Source organism: Camelus ferus, chromosome 1 (genome assembly GCF_009834535.1).
Source record: "Camelus ferus isolate YT-003-E chromosome 1, BCGSAC_Cfer_1.0, whole genome shotgun sequence".
Classification (NCBI taxonomy): Eukaryota; Metazoa; Chordata; class Mammalia; order Artiodactyla; family Camelidae; genus Camelus; species Camelus ferus.
Window position 1 is genome coordinate 116,830,005 of NC_045696.1, and position 25,241 is coordinate 116,855,245.

A 25,241-nucleotide genomic window follows, 5' to 3' on the forward strand; every position below is an offset into this window, starting at 1 on the left:
GACCAAAAAAAAATTAAATTCCCTCAATTTTTCTAAAAGGATGCTGATCCAAGTCTGTTGGAATGGCTGCATAGAGACTTACATCCTTTACATGATAGATGATGCCCCAGACACCTGCGTTCCTAAGAGCTAAGGATGTGAAATGTTCTTGGTCTGCTTTATTTCCATGATTAGCTGGATTATCAGTATATATTAAAGAGTGCTCATTTTTCTGAAAATAGTGGATATCAAAACAAACTGAAGAAATATGGACTTGGTGACATTATTGGCAATACTCATTACTACTGACTAAAGAGTGAGTGAGCTTATTTCTTGATACAATCACTTCCCGAAAGCCTCACAATCATGCTACTATTTTGCCCGTTTTACAGACAGGTTTTGGGTTTTAGTCCTAGACTGGTCAGCTATTAGCTAGATCTTGGATAAACTGTTTACTGTTTTCCCCCCTTTCCTCCTTATGTGTAAACAGATTTACCTGCCTTAACTATGTAATTAAAATTAAATGATACGAAGAAATAAAGATTCTGAGATAGCGAAGTCTAGGGACAGGAAGGTGCACAGAAGCATTGGTTAACACAGCACTGCAGACAAAAGGAGAAAGAAATAAAATAATCAGAAATGATGAAAATACACATATTCATAAGAAAACTGCACTTACAAGAATTCTGTTCATTAGTTGGGGTAAATCATTTGACAATATGTGAATGGCGGTCTAAAGGCATGAAATAAACACCAAAGGATGGGATGGTAGTGATGATTAATGAATTAAAGTTAAACCCACATATTCCTAAAATGGTCCCTCTGTGTGATACTGTCCCCACTAAGAACCAGTGAGCCAGAACTACCGAAATCAACACAGAGTATAACCTTAAAAATATAACTTTGAGAAAAATGCCTTTTGAATATGCCTGGGGTGTTGGACATTGTCATAATAATTGGGGTGCCTGGCTGGTGGGTCATGGTGCACGTGTGAAATGTGTGGTCCCGGACAGAAGCACACAGTGTGTGACTGCCGTTTCTCTCACACGACTCTCAACTGTCCTTCTGTGACTGAGGGAACTACAGAGTAAACTGAAGGTACAATTGCACACCACGTTCCCTCTGACTCGCAGCTTTCTCAGGACTTCTTAGAGACCAAGTCAATCGGAGTTACTGGTGTGGGGTAGCCTGTGATTCTAAGCTTTTGTGGTTGTAACAGCAGATAAGAAGTATGTGCAAACCACTCCCTAGACAGGCTCCCAGGGAAATGACAGGACAGAAGACAGAGCTTTCTGTTTCTTGGAAACAGGTGTATCTAGGACCTCTGAAGTGGCCACAGATTACCACGGATAACAGCATGGTAATTTATGGTTTTTTTTTTTTAATTTTTAGAATGACAGAACTATCAGTAACAGAATATCCAATTACCAGTGGTTCCAATGCTAGGAACATTATTTCATTACCTAGCAAAGAGTCCGGAGACACAACATCTCAACTTTCTGCTCTGACACCCACATCCTCTTCTCTACATCTCCTCTAATAATTAAGGATGACTGCAGTAGTTACCCACATCATGCCCTCCCAGCCACATATCCCTGGGGGAAAGAAAGGAATAGGGACATGAGTATTTTCCCCTCACGTCTCTCTTTCTTTTTTTCAGGGTAAAAATGATTTCCAAGAAGCCCCAGGGAAATGATCTCTTAATATCTTATAGGACAGAACCAGTCACACGCTCACCCCCACAGCTGAAATTGCAAGGTGAAGAGAATTACCCCTGGCTTCAAATATTCATAATTACTTCCCTGGGTCTGGGCACACTGCTGCCTGCACAAAACTGACTTCTTCGGGTCGTCAGGAAATGGGAAAGTGACTGTTGGACTACAGGTACACTACAGTTTTACCAGCCAAGATTTCAGAGATTCAAACGATTACTATCTGCATTCAGGGAAGAAAGGGAAGTTGGCATTCTTTCTCTCATTTTCTGCCTCATTGCTGTTAATAAAGGAAAGCAAGTTGAGCGGAATTTTTCAGAAAATGGAATCACGATCATACACTCTTAAGAAAGCTGATCTAACAACCAGGAGACCCGAGTCTGCCATCAGTTAATTATGGGGCCCTGGGCACTAGGGCTCAGTTTCTTACCCATAACTAAGACTGAATTAGAGGAATCACCAGTTCACTCTTTATTTTAAGCTTCTGTAAGGCTTTGAATCAGCAGCTAACTTAAATATGATGGTTTTCAAAGTAAAAGGAACTGTATAACCACTTTGTAACTTACAGCCAAAGCTTGGGCCCTATTGGTCCTAAAGAACCAATGTGGCTTACAAACAATTTCTTTTAAGAAGAAGAGGGTAGTTAGAAGAGATTCACGCTCACCACTCATATGTACATTCCGACGAGCACAGCTACACTCAGATACTTTCTTTACGGTGAGTTTGTCAGGGGAGGGTGTTTAAAGTCGGCCTTCCCAAGGGCCTGTTACTAAGTGGTCAGGAAAGGAACGAGCCCTGAGGTAACAATAAATTTAGGAGATGCTGTACTAATCACAGTTAAACAGATTTCTTTATCGCTAAATTTCTTAGAGGATTGATAATGCTAGAAGTACATTGTGACCCTCCAAAAGACATATATTATCTCCCAGCTTCCATTTTGACTGTATATTTCTTTTTCAAGGAACATTTAATTTTTCCCCATTTAGGAAGTAATCACCCTATGTGACTGAAGTATTGTGCTGTGCACCAGAAATTGACACAACACTGTAAACTGACTAGACTTCAATGAAAATGTTATTAAAAAAATAAAGCACATTAGAAGTAATTAAAGTACCCATAATGTCCAATATATTGTTTAAAAGAACAAAAAATTTGGAGGATATCTTTGGTTATCTATTTCTGCCTAATAAATCATGTCAAAATGAAAAAAAAAAAAAAGAAAGAAAAGAACCACATCATCTCACACTTGTACAAAGTGGTACAAATAACAAAATATTTTGAAAAACATTATTTTTTGCTATCTAAAAACCTCTCTTTCCAAAACTTCTTGTTGAACTACTTTTTAATAATTCTGACCTAGTTGATTATAAAATGCCAATTTAATATACTACTCTATAAACAGAATATAAACCATATGTTAAATATACATATGGGTTTAACTGCACACACCAACTTAATAAATATTAAATAGTACAAACACAACAATACGAATATTGTGAAAATGCATTATTAGAGGCAATATACCTTTTTAGTCCTTATATTTTGACTTATTTCTCAATGATCCTTTTTAGGCCACCTTTGTGAAATATTTCATAGAATAAAAGTTCTGGGAAACATGCTTTGAGAAATGTTAGTTTAAACATTTTCCAAATACATTATAATAAAATGTAGATGAGTTTAAACTCACTTAAAAGAAGGAAGAGCAGGAAGAAAACTGTAGGAAACAGCAGGGAAGTTTTTACTGCTTATAAAAATAAGTTTGTCAGCTAGGGAGTCCTGGCAGGAGATGCACTGAAACTGCTGGCAAGCCAAACCCCAAATTTTACAGGAATCTTTGTAGGAGCTTAAAGGTATAAAAACAGGAGTGGGTTTCCATTCTTTTGTCATGCGACTAGTAAGAGGTGGGTACTGTCTTCTACCTAGAGAAACATCTTGATGCCTGGAGCACAGTAGAAATGGCAGCAAGAAAGAACAGCAGAAGATTTAGGGGCAACCATCAGAGAGGCAAGCCAGACTCTGCTAGTTTAGTAGAGGAAAGCAGCCTGAAAAAAAACCAAACTCTTATATATCTTTCTTACAGGTATCAGTCCCTCTGAGAGTAAAATCATCATCTGTCAATGAGCAGGCAGTACCAGAAATGGTTTCTAAGCCCCAGAGATTTCCAAAACTTAAGAACCAGGAACGGGAGGGAGGGTATAGTTCAGAGTAGAGTGCATGACTAGCAAGCATGAGGTCCTGGGTTCAATCCCCAGTACCTCCATCCAAAAAAACGTAAATAAATAAAAACCTAATTACCTCCCCCCAAAATAAAAAAATAAATAAATATTTTTAAAAAAAGAACCAAGAAGAGTGGGAAATAAAGTTCAAGATAAAACCTTGTCTCTAAGACAGTGTTGAAAAAAAAATTTGTTAAGCCGATATTCTGGCTTAGATACAATGAATGACTACCCAAGTTCAAGAGAATTTTGACGAGGTCAAGAGGATGCTAATTTATGTCTGTCTTGGGGGTGGGAGAAGACACCAGAGGTTAGCAAAGTAAAAGGATATAAAACCACAATGAACTGACATCTGGACGCACCCAATTTGTCTATGATTTTCACTTTTTTCTTCCTTTTTAAAAAACTGACGTATAACTGACATACAACATTACATTAGTTTCAGGTGTACAACAGAAGAATTTGGTATTTGTATGTACTGTCAAATGATCGCCACAGTGAGTCTAGTTAGCGTCTGCCACTGTACAGTTACACAAATTATTTCCCCTTGGGATGAGAAAATTTAAGAGTGACTCTTTCAGCGCCTTTCAAATATGCAATACAATCTGATTGACTATAGTCACCATGGTGTATATTACATCCTCATGACTTTCTAACTTTATAACTGAAAGTATGAACCTCTTGACCCCTTTCACACATTCTGCCCAGCTCCCAATACCCTCTCCTCTCTGGCGGCCACCAGCCTGTCCTAATAGTTTGGTTTTCCATAGTGCAATACCCTCAAGGTCCATCCATGTTATTGCAAGTGGCAGTATTTCATTTTTGTAATGTCTGAGTAGTTTTCCGCTGTCTATACAGCTGCCCCTCAGTATCTGTAGGGGGTTGGTTCCAGGCCCCCAAGGATACTAAAATCTGCAGGTGCTCTGGCCCCTTGTATAAAATGGCTTAGTATATAACCTTTTTGCATATAACCTTACACACATTCTTCTATATACTTTAAATCGTTTCTACATTACTTTTAATAACTAACACAATGTAAATGTGTAAAAAGTTGTAAGTACAATGTAAATGTGAAGTAAATAGTTGTTAATGTGTGGCAAATTCAAATTTGCTTTATGGAAATTAAAAATACATATATATTTCAAATACTTTCAATCCAGATTGGTTGAATTTGCAGATTTGGAAGCCACAGATATGGAGGGAGGACTGTATATGCAACATCTTTTTCATCCAGTCATCCATTCACAGAGACTTAGGTCATTTCTGTATCTTGGATATTGTAAATAATGCTGCAATGAATGTAGAAGTACATATGTATTTTCTAATTAGTCTTCTGGATTTCTTCAGATAAATACCCCAAAGTGGAATTGCTGGATCGTATGGTAGCTCTATTTTTAATTTTTTGAAGAACATCCATACTGTTGTCTACAGTAGCTGTACCAATTTGCATTCCATCAACAGTGTATGAGCTTCCCTTTTCTCCACATCCTCATCAATACTTGTATTTCCTGTCTTTTTGATAGTAACTGTTCTAACAGGTGTAAGGTGATAGCTAATGGTTTTGACTTGCATTTCCCCAATGATTAGTGATGTTGAGCAACTTTTCGTGTGCCTGCTGGCATCTATATGTCCTCTTCGGAAAGCCCAATGTCCATATCCTCTGCTCTACTGTGCTTCTATTACTGAGTTGTACAGGTTCTCAATGTATTTTGGATATTAACCTCCTAGCGAATATATGATTTGCAAATGTTTTCTTCCATTCATTAGGTTAAACTTTCACTTTTTTTTTTTTTTGGATGGTTTCCCTCACTGTGCAGTTTTTTAGTCTGATATTATCCTATTCATTTACTATGGCTTTTGCTGTCCTTGCCTTTGGTGTCTGATCCAAAATATCCTCACCAAGACTGATACCAAGGAGTTTACTGTCTATGTTTTCTTCAAGTTTTTATGGTTTTAGGTATTACATTCAAGTCTTTAATCCATTTTGAGTTAATTTTTGTGCATATGAGATAGTAGTCTATTTTCATTTTTTTGCATGTGGCTGTCCAGTTTCCCTAACACCATTTATTGAAGAGACTGTCCTTTCTAAGGACATTAAGTATTCTTGCTTTCTTTATCTTAAGTTAATTGACCATACATGTGTGTGTTTATTTTTGGATTCTCTATTCTGTTCCATTGATCTACGTGTCTGTTTTTATGTCAGTATCATGCTGTTTTGATTACCATGTCTTTGTGATATAGTTTGAATTCTGAGAGTGTGATATCTTCAGCTTTGCTCTTTTTGCTCAAGACTGCTTTTGCTATTCAGGGTTTTGTTGTTCCATACATATTTTAGGATTGTATGTTTTATTTCTGTGAAAAATGCCCTTGGAATTTTGATAAAGGATGTATTGATTCTGTAGATTGATTGGGTAATATAACATTCTAACAATATTAATCTTCCAAGTCATGAGCATAGAATATTTTTCATTTATTTGTGTCTTCTTATTTCTTTCATCAATGTCTCATAGTTTTCAGTGTACAGGTCTTTCACCTCCTGGGTTAAATTTATTCCTTGGTACAGTGTTCTTTTTTAAGCAATTGTAAGTGGAGCAGTTTTCTTAAGTTTTTTTTTTTTTGATATTTATTGTTAGTGTATAAAAATGTAACAGATTTCTGTAAATCGATTTTGTACCCTACAACCTTCCCAAATTAGTTTATTAGCTCCAAACTTTTTTTGGTGTGTCTTTAAGATTTTTTATATATAAAATTATGTCATGTGCAAATAGTGACAGTTTTACTTCTTCCTTTGTAATTTGGATGATTTTAATTTCTTTTTCTTGCCTAACTGTTCTGGTGAGGGATTCTAGTATTATGTTGAAAAAGACAGACTAGAGTTGGTTTCCTTGTCCTGTTCCTGATCTTACAGGCAAAGCTTTCAGATACATACTAAGATGTTAGCTGTGGGCTTACCATATATGGTCTTTACCACGTTGAGGTACCTTCCCTCTATATCCACTTTGTTGAGAGTTTTTATCATAATGACTGTTAGCCTTTTTCAAATTCTTTTTCCACATCTATTGTGATGATCATAGGATTTTTATCTTTCACTTTGTTAATGTGGTGTATCACATGAAATATTTCTCATTATTTCTCAAATCGTGGTGTATGATCCTTATAATGTATTGCTGTATTTGATTTGCTGATATTTTGTTGGGGATTTTACATCCATGTGTATAAGGAATATTAGTCAATAATTTTCTTTTTTTTGTGGCACCTTTGTACATTTTGGTATCAGGGTAATGCTGTCCTCATAAAGTAAGTTCAATTTTTGAGAAGAGTTTGAGAAGGATGGGTATTCAATCTTCTTTGGATGCTTGGTAGAAGTCACCAAAGAAGCCGTTTGGTCCTGGACTTTGTCGGAAAGTTTTGGATTACTGATTAAACCTCCTTACTAGTAATTTGTCTATTCAGGTTTTCTACTTCTTCGCAATTCAGTCTTGGAAGACTGTGTGTTTCTAGAAATTTATCCACTTCTTCTAGCTTGTCCAGTTTGCTGGCATACAGTTGTTCATGGTATTCTCTTATGATCCTTTGCATTTCTTTGGCATCAGCTTTGTCTTCTGTTTCATTTCTGATTTTATTTATTTGAGCCTTCTCTTTTTCCCCCTTAGTGAATATAGCTAACGATTGGTCAGTTTTTCTTATCTTTCCAAAGAACCAGCTTTTAGTTTCATTAATCTTTTCCAGTATTTTTTTAGTCTCTATTTCATTTATTTCTCCCCTAATTGTTTACTATTTTCCTCCTCTTTCTAACATGGGGCTTTGTTTATTCTTTTTCTAGTTTTTTGGGGTAGAAAGTTAGGTTGCTTATTTGAGATTCCTTTGTTTCTAGAGGCAGACTTGTATTACTGTGAACTTCCTTCCCTCTTAGAACTGTTTTTGTTGCATTCAACAGATTTTGGTATGTTGTATTTTCATTTACCTCAAGGTATTTTTAAATTTTCTCCTTTGATGGCTTTATTTACCCATTTATGGTCAGTAGTATGTTGTTTAATCTTCATTTATCTGAGATTTTGTAAGTATTCTTCTTGTAACTGATTTCTAGTTTCATACCATGTGGTCAGAAAAAATGCTTCATATGACTTCAATCATCTTTAATGTAGTGAGGCTTGTTATGCTGCCTAACATACGATCTATCCAGGAGATCGTTCCACGTGCACTTGAGAAAAATGTGCCATCTGCCACTTTTGGATGAAATGTTCTGTATATATGTATTCACTGCATGTGGTCTAATGTGTTGTTTAAGGCCAATTCTTCCTTCTTGGTTTTCTCCTGATGATCTATCCATTGATGTAAGTGGGACAGTAAAGTCCCTAGTATTAGTGTATTGCTGTCTACTTCTCCTTTCAAGTCTGTTAATATTTCTTTTATGTATTTAGGTGCTCCTATGTTGGGTGCATAAATATTTACAGATGTTATATCCTCTTGTTGTATTTATCCCTTTATCATTATGTAATGCCTATCTTTGTCTCATTACTACTGTAATAGTAAAACAATTACTATTGTTTTATTAAAGTCTCTTTTGTTTCATGTCAATATAGCTACCCAGCTTTCTTTTGGTTTCCGTTTGTGTAAAACACCTTTTCCATCCCTTCACCTTCTAATTGTATGTGTCCTTACATCTAAAGAGAGTCTCTTGTAGGCTGCATAGAGATGGGTCTTGTTTATTTATCCATTCAAACACTCTATGGCTTTTGACTGGAAGATTTAGTCCATTTACATTCAAATTATGGATAGATATGCACTCATCGCTATTTTATTAACTGTTTTTTGTTTCATAGTTCTTCTCTTTTTCTTCCTTCTTCTCTTGTTTTATGCCCTTGTATTTTGGTGGTTTTCTTTACTATTACGGTTAGATTCCTTTCTCATTATCTTTTGTGTATCTACTACAGGCTTTTGCTCGCATGAGGTTCACATATATATAAAATGTTTTATATATAAAACAGTCTATTTCAATTCGATAGCAAGTTAAGTTTGAGCACATTTTAAAACTCTATTATTACTGCCCCCTATGTTTTCTCTTTTTGATGTCACAATTTGTATCTTTTAATTTCATGTATCCCTTAATTATTGTGGTTATAGCCATTTTTACTTTTATCATTTAACCTTCATACCAGCTTTATAAATGACTACTTACTATCTTTACTATATATTTACCTTTACTGATGAAATTTCTACTTCCATTTGTTTGTTTGCTACTAATTAGTGCCCTTAGAAGTCCCTTTAACATTTCTTATAAGGCCATTTTAGTGGTGATGAACTTTTACCTTTTGCTTGTCTGGAAAACTGTTTATCTCTCCTTTGATTCTTAATGACAGTCTTGCTAGATAGAAAATCCTTGGTTGGAAACTTTTTTCCTTTCAGCACTTTGACTATATCATGACACTCCCTTCTGGCTTGCAAAATTTCTGCTGAAAATCTGTTACCCTTGTGCACAACAAGTTGTTTTACTCTTGCTGCTTATAAGATTCTCTCTATATTTAACATTTGACATTTTAATTATAATGTGTCTTGGTGTGGATATTTTGGGGATCACCTTATTTGGAATTCTCTGGATCTGGATGTCTCTTTCCTTCCCTAACTTAATAAAGTTTTCAGCCTTTATTTCTTCAAGTAAGTTTTCTGCCCTTTCTCTTTTTCTTCCCCTTCTGGACCCTTTATAATGCAAATGTTATGTTGCTTGATTTGTCCCATAGGTCCCTTCACTTTAACTCTTTTTGCTGCTCTCTTCAGGTGAGTTCTATTGCCCTGTCTTCCAGATCACTGATTCTTTCTCCTGCTTCAATCAGTCCGTGGTCAAGCCCCTATAGTGTATTTTCCAGTTCAGTCATTGTATTCTTTAGCTGTGTGACATCTTATATTTTCTATCTCTTTGTTGAAGTTCTCACTGTGTTCATCTATTCTTTTCCGGGTTTGGTGAGCGTCTTTGTCATTTCCTCTGAACTCTTTACCTAGTTAATTACTATTTTTATTTCATTAACTTTTTTTCTGGGTTTTTATATTGTTCTTTTGTTTGGAATATATTTCTTTGTTTCCACATTTTGCTTGACTCTCTGGATTTGTTCCTATGTATTAGGTAAAGCAGCTAATTCTTTCAATCCTGAAGAAGAAGCCTGGTGGAGGTGATAAAATTTCCTGTTTTTCCTTTGCCCTGGTTCTTTGTTGTCTCTAGAAGCTTTGTGGCTGTCTAAGCAGCCTGATTGATTCGTGATAGGTCTCAGCTGTTGAGAGTGTGTCAACACTTGTCAGTATTCCAAAGGGAGGAACCTCAGTCGGCACTGAGTTCCAGGCAGACTGGAAGTCAGACCCTTAGGCAGCAGCTTTTAAAGTATGAAAATATATATAGTCCTCTGAGACTTCAGATGTAAATAAACCTTGTTGGCCTCTAGACCAGGCAGTTTGGAGGTGTCCCCCTGGTGTCAGTTGCGAAAATCAGGGGTCCAGATGAGTACAGATGCTCTTCACTGGGAGGGACTGGTGAGCTGTAGTAAGGCCAAGGAAGACCACAAAGGAGGCATCCCCAGTCTGTGTTCCTGAGAGCACCTTCCTGGACCCCAATGGGTGGTAAACCTGGAGCTGCCCTTCAGAGTGAAGCTCTAGGACAAGTAAATAGGCCTTTTTCACAGGAAGATCTGGAGTGTTTCGCTCTGCCATGACATGCCCAAGGACGGCAGCCTGCTGAGAACTGTCTCTCTGTTTCAGTCCCATGGGGCCCAGAAAGACAAGTTCCCCTGGCCACCAGAGCCAGGAAGTCAAGGAGCATCCCCTGTGTGAACTGTGTGCACTCAGTGGCATTAGTGGGGTGGTGGACAACCACGGAGGAGGGGCATGCCCACTAGCACCAGCAAAATTGAAGGAGCACAAAAATGGCACCTACCAGCCCCTCAGTTCCTGGAGAGATCCCCCAACAGCTTCTGCTCCGGCAGCAGACACTTTATAAGACTAGCTAAGGAATCCCCTCCACGTACGGTCTAGGCACTTTTCAGACTGATGCCTGTGTCGTTGGTCCTGGGGTGAGTAAGTCTGCATACAGCCCTTTAAGAGTGGAATTTCTGTTTCCTACAGCCCTTTGTGTCTCCTGGATGTAAGCCCCGTTGGCTTTCAAAGTCAGGTGATTAAGGAGCTTGTCTCTCAGATGCTGTTCTTAAGGGTGGGGTTGCCTGATGTCGGGCACAACCCCCTCACTCCTCAGGGAGAAGTATCATATGTGAGATTCTTCCAGCTGTGGGCTGCTGTAAGAGCAGTGGGGCTTTTGGTGAGACCATCTTTCTGCCTCTCCTACTGTCTCGATGTGGTCTTTTCTCTTTTGCCGTGAAGGAGCTGTTCAGCTGGTTTTCAGGTGTTTTTCAGAGGAAACTGTTCCGTAGGCAGCTGCAGATTTGCTGTGTCTGTGGGAGAAGGTGAGTCCAGGCTTTTCCTACACTGCCATCTTGAACCGCCTCTCCTACGATTTTCGGTTTAAATTCTTTCAAACTAGAATGTTGTTATTTTCCATTTAACAGCGATTTAATATCCGTTTATGTTTATACCTTTCCCGATAAAGAATGGTTTAAGTTTAAAAAAAAATTAAAGATAAATTTCCTTGAAATCTGTAGCCTTAGCGACCTACCTAACTAGACAACATTGCCATCTAGTGGCCTAAACATACTACGGCCATCACCTTTGGGGTGGGGACTGGGGTCCTAGCATAGTTCTGTCCAGTAAATGCAATGTTAACAGGGATGCCAAAGTCACACCAAGAGTATAGAAACCCTTCCAGAGCAAACACTGCGCACATTCAGTTAGAGAACCCAGAGCTACCCCAGCTCCACAGAGATAAAAGTACCACCAAAAAAGTACCCTTGCAACAAGGTTTTGATCTGCCCTTACTTTTCTTTGAACTTCTAGGGTCCATTTTTTTTTTCATTCCCTTTTTCACCGACTGCTTGAAAACTTTTTCCAAACATTCTCCCAACTTTACGATAAGGATGTTGCCCTACATCTCTGTGACCAGGTGAAGATGCAGGAATCAGGTTGCTGATGGTGGTCAAGAACTCTACAGGTGGTCAGTCTAAGCCTTAGTGGAGATCTAGAATCTGTCTTAGAATGAACAAGCAAGAGTGAGGCTTTGGTCTAAACAAGGTGAACCTTTAAGGGATAGGAAAAGGCTTACAGAGTGGAGCAGAGGCAGCTTCAGCAGAGTTTCCCAATATTCTAGAGATAAATATTCTTAGCAAACATCCCTCAGGGCCTCTCCTTTCAATACAATCAGATACTCAGCGCTTCTCCTAATTGACTAGAAGGTTTATGTAACCCTTTGCTTCTGTAACTAGGCCACCTATGGCAAACACAGTCAACATGCCGGAAAGGCACAGACGGGCATGGAGAACCGTGCCCAGGGCAGGACTGTTATCAGAACACCACTGATGGGTTCTTGCCAAGCTCATCTCTGACCTGGTACAGGTTAAGATCATAATAGATGTTGAGAGTACAGACAAAACAGCGGTTAAGTCTCTTTTAGCCCACTTTTGATAAAATAAGGATAGAAACAAAAAACATCAGTTTAGATCTGTCTGAACAAAGGAACAGTGAGAGAGCTGGAAGAGGCAATTTTCAGAAATCCAAATATGTGCTTCTTCAAAATTTGCATCAGAGGCTGAGTCATGCCCATGCAAATGGATCTTAGTTCAAATTCGTGTTAGAAAAATCGGGAACACACTTACTTCCCCTATGCAAATCTCCTAGGAAAGCAGCCGTCGGTTCTTACCTATAATAAAAAGAATCTCCACTGCAATGTCACTGACTGTTGTGCTCCGAGTTGTAGACAGGTCATCGTTGCCAATAAAGCAAACGTTGTAAGGAACGGTCACGGCAACATAAAACGTCGCCAACAGAATAAGCCAGTCCCAGCCGGCTTTAAAAGTGCTAAAATGCAGAAGTATGAATTTGGACTTTTTTGCATCAGAAACTTTATATTCCGGAAATGCTGGTTTATCTACAAAAACATTCTGTGGATAAAGACAAAAAAGGAGAGAAGGGAGAAACACAACATTAGACACAAGGAGCTCACAGCCTTACACACACAATTCTGAGGGGAGGATCATTTATACATGCAGTGTCAATCCATCTCACAAGTGACTTTTAAGAGGTCGGTGATGCAAAAAAGTAGCGATGTACAAGTTAAAACTGGGCAGAAATCTTTGCCATAAGTAACAGGGACATGCAGAGTGTAGTCATCAAGGTTAGTAAGTGAGTAACGCAGGGTTTGCTCATTAAGAATAAGATTGACCTAAAATGTCAACTAGAAACATCTGAAGTTGCAGGTATAATCCTACATACATTATAAAGACACAGATACAGTTACATCCCTACTGTCATGGGGCCAATCCATACATGTAGCATTTTGAGATGACAGTCATTATCTAAAAAATATATTCAACCTGAAATTCTTCTAATAACAGCAAAGGTACCTTTTTTTTTCCTAAAAAGGACAGAGATATATGATCAACACTGCATTATAAATAGCTGTTTCCATTTCTTTCAAAATATAACCAGGCTGTGGTGACTACCTGCATTTTGTGTTATGGTTGTTGGCGAAGTTTCAAGATGGAAACCAAATTTCATAATCTTGGTAGACATGGATTTATTTTGACAGTGGCTAGCCCTTGTTAAGATGGTAACGTGATAAACGGCTACTTAAAAGTTATTATTCAAGTCATGGGAGGAGAAAGGCAATGTTCACTGTGCAGCTGATTAAATGCAGGAGAAGAGCTGGAGTTTTTATAAATGCAAAAGCACTTGACTTGGAAGGCAGTCCAAACTGAGGAACAATTCTCTTTATTGCTCTGAAACAAAGGGAGGCCCAACAATAGCGTGTGCAGAAATTTGACAGCCTATGACCAGGCATTTGCAGACTTGGCTTTGACCTCAATTAATGAGAAGGACAAGGCAGGTCATGGCAAGTTATATGTGAAAGTTAAGCAGAATGAGCAGAACAGTTAAAAGCTCTGGAATACCTGCTGCCTTCAGGTCGTGGTGTTCTCTCGTGTCGGGTGTTGAGGGAAGGGCAAATTAATGTGCTATGTTCAGGGAGTCCTAAAGCACGTGGGGCATCAAGAAAGGCTCAGGGCTGTCAGGAACACTGGCTCTTTTGCGGTGACCGTCAGGGGCCAAATAGTTCTGCGACTTTAGTATTAATGCCCCTCCTGTCTCGCATCTCTCCTGGGTAGGCATCCCCAACACGTTTCTACCCCCTGTTCATAGCCTCACTCAGCCCACAGGGCACCTCACAGAGCCCGGAGTTCGTGCTTGACCCCTTCCAGGTGGCTCTTTGATGCCCATCTGCCCCCATATCTCTGCTCCATTCAGTTCCCTGACTTGACCCGCCCGCTCGCCTCATTCCCTGGATTCTAGGAACAAGTTCTAAAGGTGGACGATGGCATAAAACTGAGGAGGAAGAAGGAAGTACTGCTGTTAGGATTCCCATCGAAGCTGAAGCTGGTGTACAGGAGAAGGGAGACTTAGGGTCTAGAAGTTTTCATCTCGAGGCTGATGAGGACTTTTGTCGACATCAGGACATGATGGATTCTACTAAGATTTTTCTTTCAAATATTTACATCAACAACATGTTACCAAGAGCCATGGAAAAATACCTCCATCTTTACCCAAGTAAGTCTTTTCCTATCATGCTACCAAGATGAAATTTTTACTTTATTTGAGGGAGAAGCCAACTCTAGAAGTGAAGGTTTGGAAAACTTAAGAAACAATTTTTTTTTTTTGCTAATGCTGATTATATGAAGAATTAGTGATGCTGATGCAAAAGACGAGCCATGTAATAGTTACATCCACCCATAAGAAAATAAATCACACTATTTCATTTTTACAGGCTACCTGAAACATAGTATTTAAGTTATTTAAAAAGGTACTAAGAATCCAGTACATCTCAGATTAGACTTAAAATTTTAAATGGGTTTTAATTCAAATTCTGCCTACATCTTGACACAATTACCTGAGTAGGGGGAAGAAAAAAGGAATAGATGTCCTTTTCTTCCCATCACTGTATTTGTAAAGTTTTACTAAGAACCTTTTCAATAGAAGAAAATTTCTTACAATTGGAAAGTGTGCTTTTAGCAGGGAGGGTAAAAAAGACACATTATTCACAACCCTAAAACATACAGACTTTGTCTAAAGAATAATACAGCCAACTACTCTCGATTTTAGTTATATACTGTGTTTTAGTTTTGTAGCATATTCTTTAGAACCAATGGTTTAACACTTGTTTAACCTCAGTTGTCTCTAAATTACTGAAACAGTTCTTGAGGCCAAAGCCTAGTTAAGGTTAACTGTTTCCTAAACTATTTTGCAACATTTCTTGGAAACTAACTTTGGAATGAGCAAAAGGATGGGAAAACGTTTCTACAGTCATGATGCCGGGTAATTGCAGGGTAGTGTGTACCTCTGGTGACTGCCGGCACGGGCACCCTGCTGGTCATACTTGGGCATCTAAAGCTCTGTCCTTTCAAACTCCCAAGGCTCCCGTGTGATCTTTCGGGATGAAGACACTTGCATCATCCCAATGTCATTTAATAGACAGAGTAGCAAATCAAGGAATGCAGAAATGAAAAATCTTGTCCAAGCTGCACCAGGCAAAGTTGGAGCCAGGACTAAAAGGTGTTACATCCTGATTCTCAAAGCTTGCTAATGGCCTGATGAGCTCATCTGTTCAGAGCTGAATCACGTATTCCTGCTCCACGGAACTCCATCTGAGAAGTAAAAGGGAAGGCAGAAACACAGTGCCTTTGAGTCAGAGGGTAACACAGGCTTGGTCCCCTATCTGCTGGTTCTACTTTTGAGATCTCAAGTAAGTTGTTCTTTCCCATCATTAAAATGGAACTAATAAAAATCATTTCTAGTCCTGGACCGCTGTAATGATACCACAGCAGCAAAAGGAATCTGTAAATATTGAAGAGCTACAAAAAATACTTTTTTTGGCCTGTGAATGTTCATATCACTAGAATTCCCCCAGAGGCTGATTGTTTAGCCAATAAACCATCCAGATCATTGTTTCCCCTTCCTCCTTTTCTCTTTCTGCTGCCTTTTAGCCATTCGGTTCTGTTCTCCTTGAAAGGAGACTGTGAACAGGGCCAGCCCTGATTCCACATTTTGTTGTCAGAAATAAGTTACCTGTATTGTCAGAGTCACTGTGTCTATTATGTGTCTTTAATTACTATGTATTACTTTAATGCTCCATCCTGATGTTTGTACTTCTTAAATACATGCAATTTAGCAAATTAGTCAAGCAGTGGGAGTTATGATTTTTTAAATCAGGTTTTTAAGTACTGTTCTGTACTTTGGTGAATCCAAGGGGGGAAAAAAACCCCAGCATTTTCTGAGAATGCATTTTGAAGCTCACTACTACTTGTTACATTTAAAAGATTCTCAACTAAAGGTTGGAGGACAGTGTCACCTTTTAGCATCACAGAATCTGTGGCTAATATTCATTTAGGGGCTTTGTTGCCTGCCTTGCGTAAAATCAAGCCCAGATGTGGTTACCTTTGTTTCTTCCTAGAACTTGTTTAGTGGTACTGAGGCTGACCTGGTACCTGAAAGCAGATACAACTAGGCACAGGGGAAGGTTTCTTAAATCAAGTGGTGTGGACAGTGTTAAGTCTAGCCCTGGACTCTCAGGAAACCAGTGTGACACTAAGACACCTGGTTCCCCTAGAAAATCTTTATACTAAGTCAAGACAAACTGAACAGTGTGTAACCTTCACAGCGGTGCGTGGCAGGTCCACATCAGTGTGGGTGACAGTCCAGGAGCACGAATGGATGGAAGCAGCTTGTCTGGCTCCCAGGGAGGAATCCCATGGGAGCAGAAGCAGGTTTGTTAGCCCTTTCACGTCAGGTCTCACTCCGTATCTGGGCTCATGCATCTTTCCTTGTTCACCACAACCAGCTAAGTGGCCACTTTCTGTGTTTGATGCACGACTCTGTTTTAGCAAAGCATTTGTATATCAGACTAGGCAGTCTGGAGCTCTTGATGTAAAAAGGAAGATGCCAAAGAATCTCCTGTGCCTCTAACTCCCAGAACCAGTGGGTCTGAGATCAGCTCCCAAATAGCTCTGGGTGGTTAATGTGACTTCTTCTAATGTCATTGGCAAGTTAGACCCCAAGTTTCTATGTTGGCCACCCATTAGTCACACTTACCTCCTAAGATGTGTGTCTGGAGATGTCACAGTGTGAATTAATGACACTACCACCATTTGAAAAATCATCTTTGAATATTTACAACTAAACAGACATAGTTCTGGATTTCTCAGTCAAGTCTCTTAGTTCTAAGAACCAGTGATGAAATTAACTGTGAAATCCTGGAGGACGTGTATCAGGTAGAGCTCTGCAGTTACCTTTTACAGGTACAGTCATTTGCTGTGATTTTGGACAGATAAGCACCAGGTTTCAGAAAGTTTCCCTACTGTAATTTACTAAGAGCACAACTTTTAGAAAAACTACACAAAAATGGCATGTAATTTCAAATTCAATGTTCCAATATGTGAAATTTCAATTGTGTTTTGCCTAAAATGTAAATGTTTACTTGGAGTAACAATGATTTGTTCATGATACCCCTGGATGACAGCCTTAAGTGAAATCAGATAAAGTGCAGAATAGATGGAACTGAAATTAAATTTGAGACATTTTAACCAACAAACTACAAACGTGCAGTATGACTTGCTCATCATCTTGTTTGTGAAATGCAACCAGTCCCACTTGTCGCGTCCCTAATACCACACTGTCCTGGCTGCAGTAATATTCTATGCTGTGGTAACAGCATGATTGAGCACTTTTATTACAGAAATGCCTCGCGACTGCCAACCTTTTCCAGTTTGTTCTTTATAGGAAAGCACAAGCCTAAGTGTAAAAAAAACTAGAAAAGCCAATAAATGAGTAATTGGAGCTTTTCTTTAGAGAATCAAACTTTGCCACCAGGGGAAACTCTAGCATGCATAGTGCACACACACACCACCTACATTATTTATTTTCAATTTGTTCTTTTCTCTTCTTTGCAGGTGGCCAGAGATGTGATAAAGGACCGCTCTGCTCCGTCTCCGAGCTGAATCAAAGTGGGTCCCTGCTCTTGATCTTCCTTTGGCTTTATCTGGGGGAAAATAAAACTCATTAAGCACCGATGAATGTATCATTTGACCCCAAAACGTCATTTTGGCAGTTCCTTTTCAAGAGTACATGTTTTTCAACACCTAAAATTATCTGCTGGCTTCTAATGACATTTAATTAAATTTTAGTTCTTTACAATTTATATATACATATATATATATATATATTTGTATCACCAAATTAAAGTCATTTAAAAAAATTAAAGTAAAACATACAAGAGCATAGAGGAACTCTCAGAGAGAAAGTATCCAATAAAAAAATCTTACTCCTTTCTGCTGCTCCACATTTATATCCCTAATTCTACTTTCAACATTTTTCCCAGAAAATATCTAATGCACATGGTATATCCATATTTGTTTCTTTGTATAAATAGAAGTTTATAATAAGTGATTTACATACTAATTTTTCCACATCAAAATAATATAAATCATTCCTAATATGAATATTATAACTCTCTCCTATTGTTTTTTATCCCTAAGAGTATACTATTTAAGGATATAACTAGCCTTATTTATTTTACTCTTTCCCTATCATGAACATTTAGGTTTATCCAGGATTTTTAAAACATCTGTATAGATAATCTAGCAATGAAAATTCTTAAATGCTTAGAGCCATGCATTGGTGTGCAAGATATTCAGTAAGTAAATCACTAGCAGTGTATTTAAAATTTAAAATTTTGGTATACACATTCCAAATTTCATTCCAGCAACTTATACTCCCAGCAATAGCGAGTGGATGGTGTCTGCTTCAACACACACATTAAATTATGAAATATAAAACAAGTGTTGCCTAACATTTGGATAGTTGAAAAATGCTATAATATGTTTGAAGTTCATTTTTGAAATTATGAATGTGAATAAGCATTCACTTAAATATTTATTGTCCATTTGCATTTATTTTTATGAAGTCTATTCATATAATTTTTTGCCAATTTTGAACTTAAATTGGTACTTTCCTATTTATTTCTAAGAGCTCTTTGTATATTAGTCACCATTTTCTCGTCAGAGGGGCTGCCAATAATGTTCCCATTCTGTTACTTGACCTTGGATTTCATTTATGCAGTATAAAAACTACATTTTTATGTTGTCAGACTTATCAATCTATCAATCTGTAGTGTCTAGACTTTATGCAGAGTGAAACTGCATCATCAAACTGTCCACACTCAAAAATTATTTTTAAAATCTAAGTTTGCTTTTTCCCGACATGTTTATGTCTTTACTTTTTAAACATCTAAACCTTTAATCCAATTGTACTCTACTTTAGTAAGACTAGGTAGGAATGCAGCTATTTTATTTTCTTTCCAAAAAGCTAATGCCCAAGAGAAATAGATAAATTGATTACATGACATTAAAAAACATTTAGTCTCTATTTGGTCAGTTGGTGAACATACAATTTCATCCTAAATAAATTGCATGTATGTTACAATAATTGCAAAACATAAAAATTACAAAAATAAATTGTGTATATATATTACAATAATTACAAAGTACAAAAATTATAAACTATTATTTATCTAAGCTTCATCATCAAAGCTCTATAGTATTATAAAGGCTGTCTGATTCCTAGTCATAAAAATGATTTGGTTTGGTTTTTACACTGGGGAAGTATTATTGATGTAACTACTATTGATTGCCACTGTGTGCCAGGCCCTGTACTTGATCCTCAGTATTAATAAGTTTCAATTAACCTTTATGAATATTCAGTGAAATAAACATTATTATATTCTATGTACAGAGGAGAAAACTGGAAGGTCCAACGTCATGTCCTGTGATCACAGGGCCAGTCAGCAGCAGAGCCAGTCTCCAAAGCCAGATTGGTCTAAACTTCTCCTTCCACCCGCAGCACCAAGTCCCTTAATGATGTAAACCAACACTCAGGAACTGCTGCCTGGTGTTAAGTGTCACATACACTAATGGGTATCATAGTCGCTGCCCATCTGAGCCTCATCTGTAGGTGCTTGAAGGACTCAGACCACCCCTCAGTCTCAGTTCACCCTGGGATGCTTTTAAGGACCAAAAAATAGGATGTTTTATTCACTGCAAAAGTCTAATCTGATGTTCCATTTTTTTTTTTAAAGAAAAAAAATAGACTTTGTTAGAGCAGTTTTAGGTTTGCAGCAAACCTGAGCACCAAGTACAGAGATATCCCACTGACGGTACATGTTCTTTAATTGCTTGCCATTTGCTTCAAACTTTGAAAGAATGTTTAAAATATGATATATTACTATAGACTTGAATCACTAAAAACAGATTAACAACAAAAACAATGTAGAAGATCAAAGGGGGCACTTTTTGGGGAAGCTTTTTGGAAACTCGACTGAATAAGGCACATTTCATTGTATTGCTGAAAGTTAAGATCATGTCTGCATGCGCTCAAGTTTTTGGTCTGCAGAGAACTCTTGTAAATTACATCTAAAAATGTAATTATCGATCCATCAGGGCGTAATTTTAAATATATTTAAATTGTAAAACTGCCAGAGTTTTAAGATAAGGTCTCCAGAACGTGGTACAAAAGGCCAGCAGGCTGTTTATGTAACATCAGTCAGTATCAAAATGCCAGGTGGAATTACAGTGCTAAGTACAAAATGGACCAGATTAGAGATGTGTGACAGGCAATAAGCCAAATCCCTTCTCAGTGGACAAATCTAATTATTGGTGAGATTTTCCAAATCAAACAACAACAGTTTCACAGTTCTAAAAAAAAAAAAAAAAAAAGCCCCTCAAAGGGAAATGTCAAAGAAATACGTATGTCTTGGTCTTGGCTCTACAAGGAAGGAAAAATAAAGTTTCCCTTAAAAAGTTTTAGTCACAGTTTAACATTCCTGCAAGATTGGGCTTGAAAGTCATCCCACTTAGGTGATCTAAAATCTCCCAAGCAAAGGAATGAATTTAAAAGGATCTTGAACCCCATAGTAGACAGAGCACAGGCTTAGCATGCACGAGGTCCTGGGTTCAATCCCCAGCACCTCCATTAAAATAAATAAATAAACCTAATTATTGCACTGCCTCCCCAGAAAAAAACAACAAAAAAGTTTTTAAAAAGAATAAAACAACCTAAAATTTAAATGAGGGAAACTCAACAATTTCAAAAAAATAAAAAATTAAAAAATTAAATGGTCCTGGGTTGGTGGTTCCTGAATGAAAAAGAAATCATAAATAGACTAGGGAGAAATTCATTAAAAAATGTGTGTGTATATATATACACACATATATATATATATACACACACACACACACATATATATGCAAAATATTCATGACAGCAAGATACATAATTTTCATATACAAATACATGAAATATACTTATATTTGCATGTATGACTAGAAACAAGCTAAATGTCCATAGACAAAAAAAAATGCATAAAAGGCACAGTCATGACATAGGATGCTAAAATTCTATTAAATTAGACTTACATGAAAATAAAAGGAAAATGAATGCAATAGTGCCTACCTGTTAGTATAGAAATATTTCAAAATAATGTTGAGTATGGAAGTAACAGAAGAGAGCTGACAACGTGACAATATCCTTCTATATTTACACATATGCAAACCTGAGTTATATATTGCCTAAGGAAATGTACATGCTGTAAAACTACCCATCATCTCATGACTACAACAAACGGCAAAGAGCATGGAAAATGCAGTCTCTAGCTGGGTCACGATGTCACTTGCTCAGTGGAATTAGTAAAATTCTATTTTGTAAACTGGATTGAGGCTGCACAGTAATTTCAATCATATTTTCATATTATGTGTATTTTTGAATGTAAAAAATATTTCACAACCAAAAAAGGACAAGACTAAAGTGGTACTGGACTACTGAACAGTGGGACTTGACCAACTTCTTTGGAGTAGGGGTGTCGTAGGGGGTGGGGTGTCAGTTGCTTAAGATGAAGGACTCAGGGTTAGAATCTGAAGGAGGAATAGTTGTAAATAAGATGAGGGGTAGCGGAGGGAAGAACATTTCCAATGTAACAGAAAGAAACAAATCTGACTCCGTATCAGATCTGTTCCTTTGGCTTTAACTCTGTGCCCTGTTTTCTAGGCTTAGTCTTGCTAGCTCTGCACTTTCTGTAAAACAATGTTGCCTGTAGCCTGAAATATATAGGACAGCCTATTCTCAAGGCTCTGACTTTTAAGGATATTAACACTTTTGCACTCATATAAAGATAACAAGTCACAGAATAGAAAATAACATTTGTTTTGTTAGAGAGTTTACAGGGGCACCATGACCTGACCCACGTGGACAGCTGCAAGAACAAAGGATTCCAAGAACAAAGAATCCCTACACCAAGAAGTTTGCAACAATCACACAACCCTTCCCATCTTTAGTATAAAAGAAGCCTGAATTCTGATTTGGATAAGATGGTTCTCCAGGACATTAGTCTGCCATCTTCTCGGTCTGCCATTTATTTCTGAATAAAGTCCCTGTTCATTGCCCCAACACCTCATCTCCCAATTTACTGTCCTGTTGTGCAGCGAGCATAACAAGTTTGGACTCGATAACACAAGAGCAAATAAAAGGTGTGAGGGCCTTGGTCAGAAAAGAGCTCAGAATCTTGGAAGAACTGAAGGGAGTTCTGGAGGGTCGGGATACAGAGAAGGGGATAAAGAGGGGTAATGAGGCAAAGTAGAGGGTGGGCAGAAGCACATGGAGCTTTCCCACACCCTCTGTGAGCTACACTGAGCTACAAACAAAGCTGAGGAGTGGGGGCTCTGGCTGGGCAGCTATGTGCCCCATTCAATCATGGCTGTGCATGAAAGAGTCTCTCAGACACAAAATGAACCTGCATGGTCACCTCCATCACTCTGCCCACGTATAAGAGAAAATCAAACAACAGTAAACGAGAAGGATATACAAGTGAAAGAAATAAATGAAGTAGAAAAATAGAGTTTAAAAAATATCCAACCAATATGTAACTATAAACCACTGATGAAGGAAATTAAAGAAGACTTTAAAAAATGGGAAGATATCCCATGCTCTTGAATTGGAAGAATCAATATTGTTAAAATGGTCACACTGCCCAAGGCAACCTACAGATTTAATGCAATTTCTATCAAATTCCCCAGGACATATTTCACAGAACTAGAACAAAAAATAATAAAATTTATATGGAACCATCAAAGACCTAGAATTGCCAAAGCATTACTGAAGAGAAAGAAAGAGGCTGGAGGAATAACTCTCTCAGACTTCAGACAATACTATAGAGCTACAGTCATCAAGACAGCATGGTATTGGTACAAAAACAGACATATAGACCAATGGAACAGAATAGAGAGCACAGAAATGAGCCCAAAAACTTTTGGTCAACTAATCTTTGACAAAGGAAGCAAGAATATACAATGGAATAAAGACAGTCTCTTCAGCAAATGGTGTTGGGAAAACTGGACAGCAGCATGTAAAGCAATGAAGCTAGAATACTCCCTTATACCATACACAAAAATAAACTCAAAATGGATCAAAGACTTAAACATAAGACAGGATACAATAAACCTCCTAGAAGAAAATACAGGCAAAACATTATCTGACACACATCTCAAAAATGTTCGCCTAGAACAGTGTACTCAAGCAATAGAAATAAAAGCAAGAATAAACAAATGGGACCCAATGAAACGTACAAGCTTCTGCACAGCAAAGGAAACCATAAGTAAAACAAAAAGACAACCCACAGAATGGGAGAAAATTTTTGCAAATGAAACCAACAAAGGCTTGATCTCCAGAATATATAAGCAGCTCATACGACTTAATAAGAAAAAAAACAAGCAACCATTAATCCAAAAATGGGCAGAAGACCTAAACAAGCAATTCTCCAAGGAAAACATACAAATAAATGATCAATAGGCACATGAAAAAATGCTCTATATCGCTAATTATCAAAGAAATGCAAATCAAAACTACAATGACGTATCACCTCACACCAGTCAGAATGGCCATCATTCAAAAATCCACAAATGACAAATGCTGGAGAGGCTGTGGAGAAAAGGGAACCCCCCTACACTGCTGGTGGGAATGCAGTTTGGTGCAGCCACTGTGGAAAACAGTATGGAGATTCCTCAAAAGACTAGGAATATACTTACCACATGACCCAGGAATCCCGCTCCTGGGCATATATCCAGAAGGAACCCTACTTCAGGATGACACCTGAACCCCAATGTTCATAGCAGCACTATTTGCAATAGCCAAGACATGGAAACAGCCAAAATGTCCATCAACAGATGACTGGATAAAGAAGATGTGGTATATTTATAGAATGGAATACTATTCAGCCATAAAAACTGACAACATAGCACCATTTGCAGCAACATGGATGTTCCTGGAGAATGTTATTCTAAGTAAAGTAAGCAAGAAAGAGAAAGAAAAATACCATATGAAATCGGTCATATGTGGAATCCAAACAAATAAACAAAGCATAAATACAAAACAGAAATAGACTCATAGACATAGAATACAAACTTGTGGTTGCCCATAGGGCATGGGGTGGGAAGGGATAGACTGGGATTTCAAAATTGTAGAATAGATAAACAAGATTATACTGCATAGCACAGGGAAATATATACAAGATCTTATGGCAGCCCACAGAGAAAAAAATGTGACAATGAATATATATATGTTCATGTATAACCGAAAAATTATGCTCTACACTGGAATTTGACACAATATTGTAAAATGACTATAAATCAATAAAAATGTTAAAAAAAGAAAATATTTGATCAATAAAACTAAAGGAAGATAAAAGAATCAAATTTCCAGCAAATGTATTCAAGGGGAAAAAAAAGAGACAACACCAACAATGTTAAGAATTAAAAAAGGATAATACATTTAGAAGATCCTTAAAATTATGAGATTATGTTGTGCGAAATTATATCAGCATAATTTTCCAGATTAAATGAATACTTTGGGGTGGGTAGTTAATTACCAAGATAGGCCGTCAAAGTGGTAAAAACTTCAGTAGCCCAATCACGGTAGAAGAAGCAGAGAAAAAGACCACCACATCCACACTGCCTATCACTTGCACTAAAGCCTATTTGAGATGGTTCTAAATGTCAATGTTGCAAGTCTTAAAGGAACAAATGATTCTTCTAAAGCTTTGCAGAACAAAAAAGCCTGAAAATTTATGAATTCAATCTGTGAGTCTGGAAAACTCTGA

The 25,241-nt window shown here is 37.6% G+C and overlaps 1 protein-coding gene across 1 annotated transcript in view; it reads right to left on the reverse strand.

Moving 5' to 3' along the window:
- Positions 1–25,241, reverse strand: part of KCNH8 (potassium voltage-gated channel subfamily H member 8) — a 353,249-nt gene that overhangs the window by 147,011 nt on the left and 180,997 nt on the right. Inside the window, exons 4-5 of the mRNA XM_006192862.3 lie at positions 17,953–18,080; positions 12,696–12,936 (exon numbers count right to left, since the gene is read on the reverse strand). Coding sequence (XP_006192924.2) covers positions 12,696–12,936; positions 17,953–18,080 — 369 coding nt within the window. The remainder of the gene's footprint in view (positions 1–12,695; positions 12,937–17,952; positions 18,081–25,241) is intronic.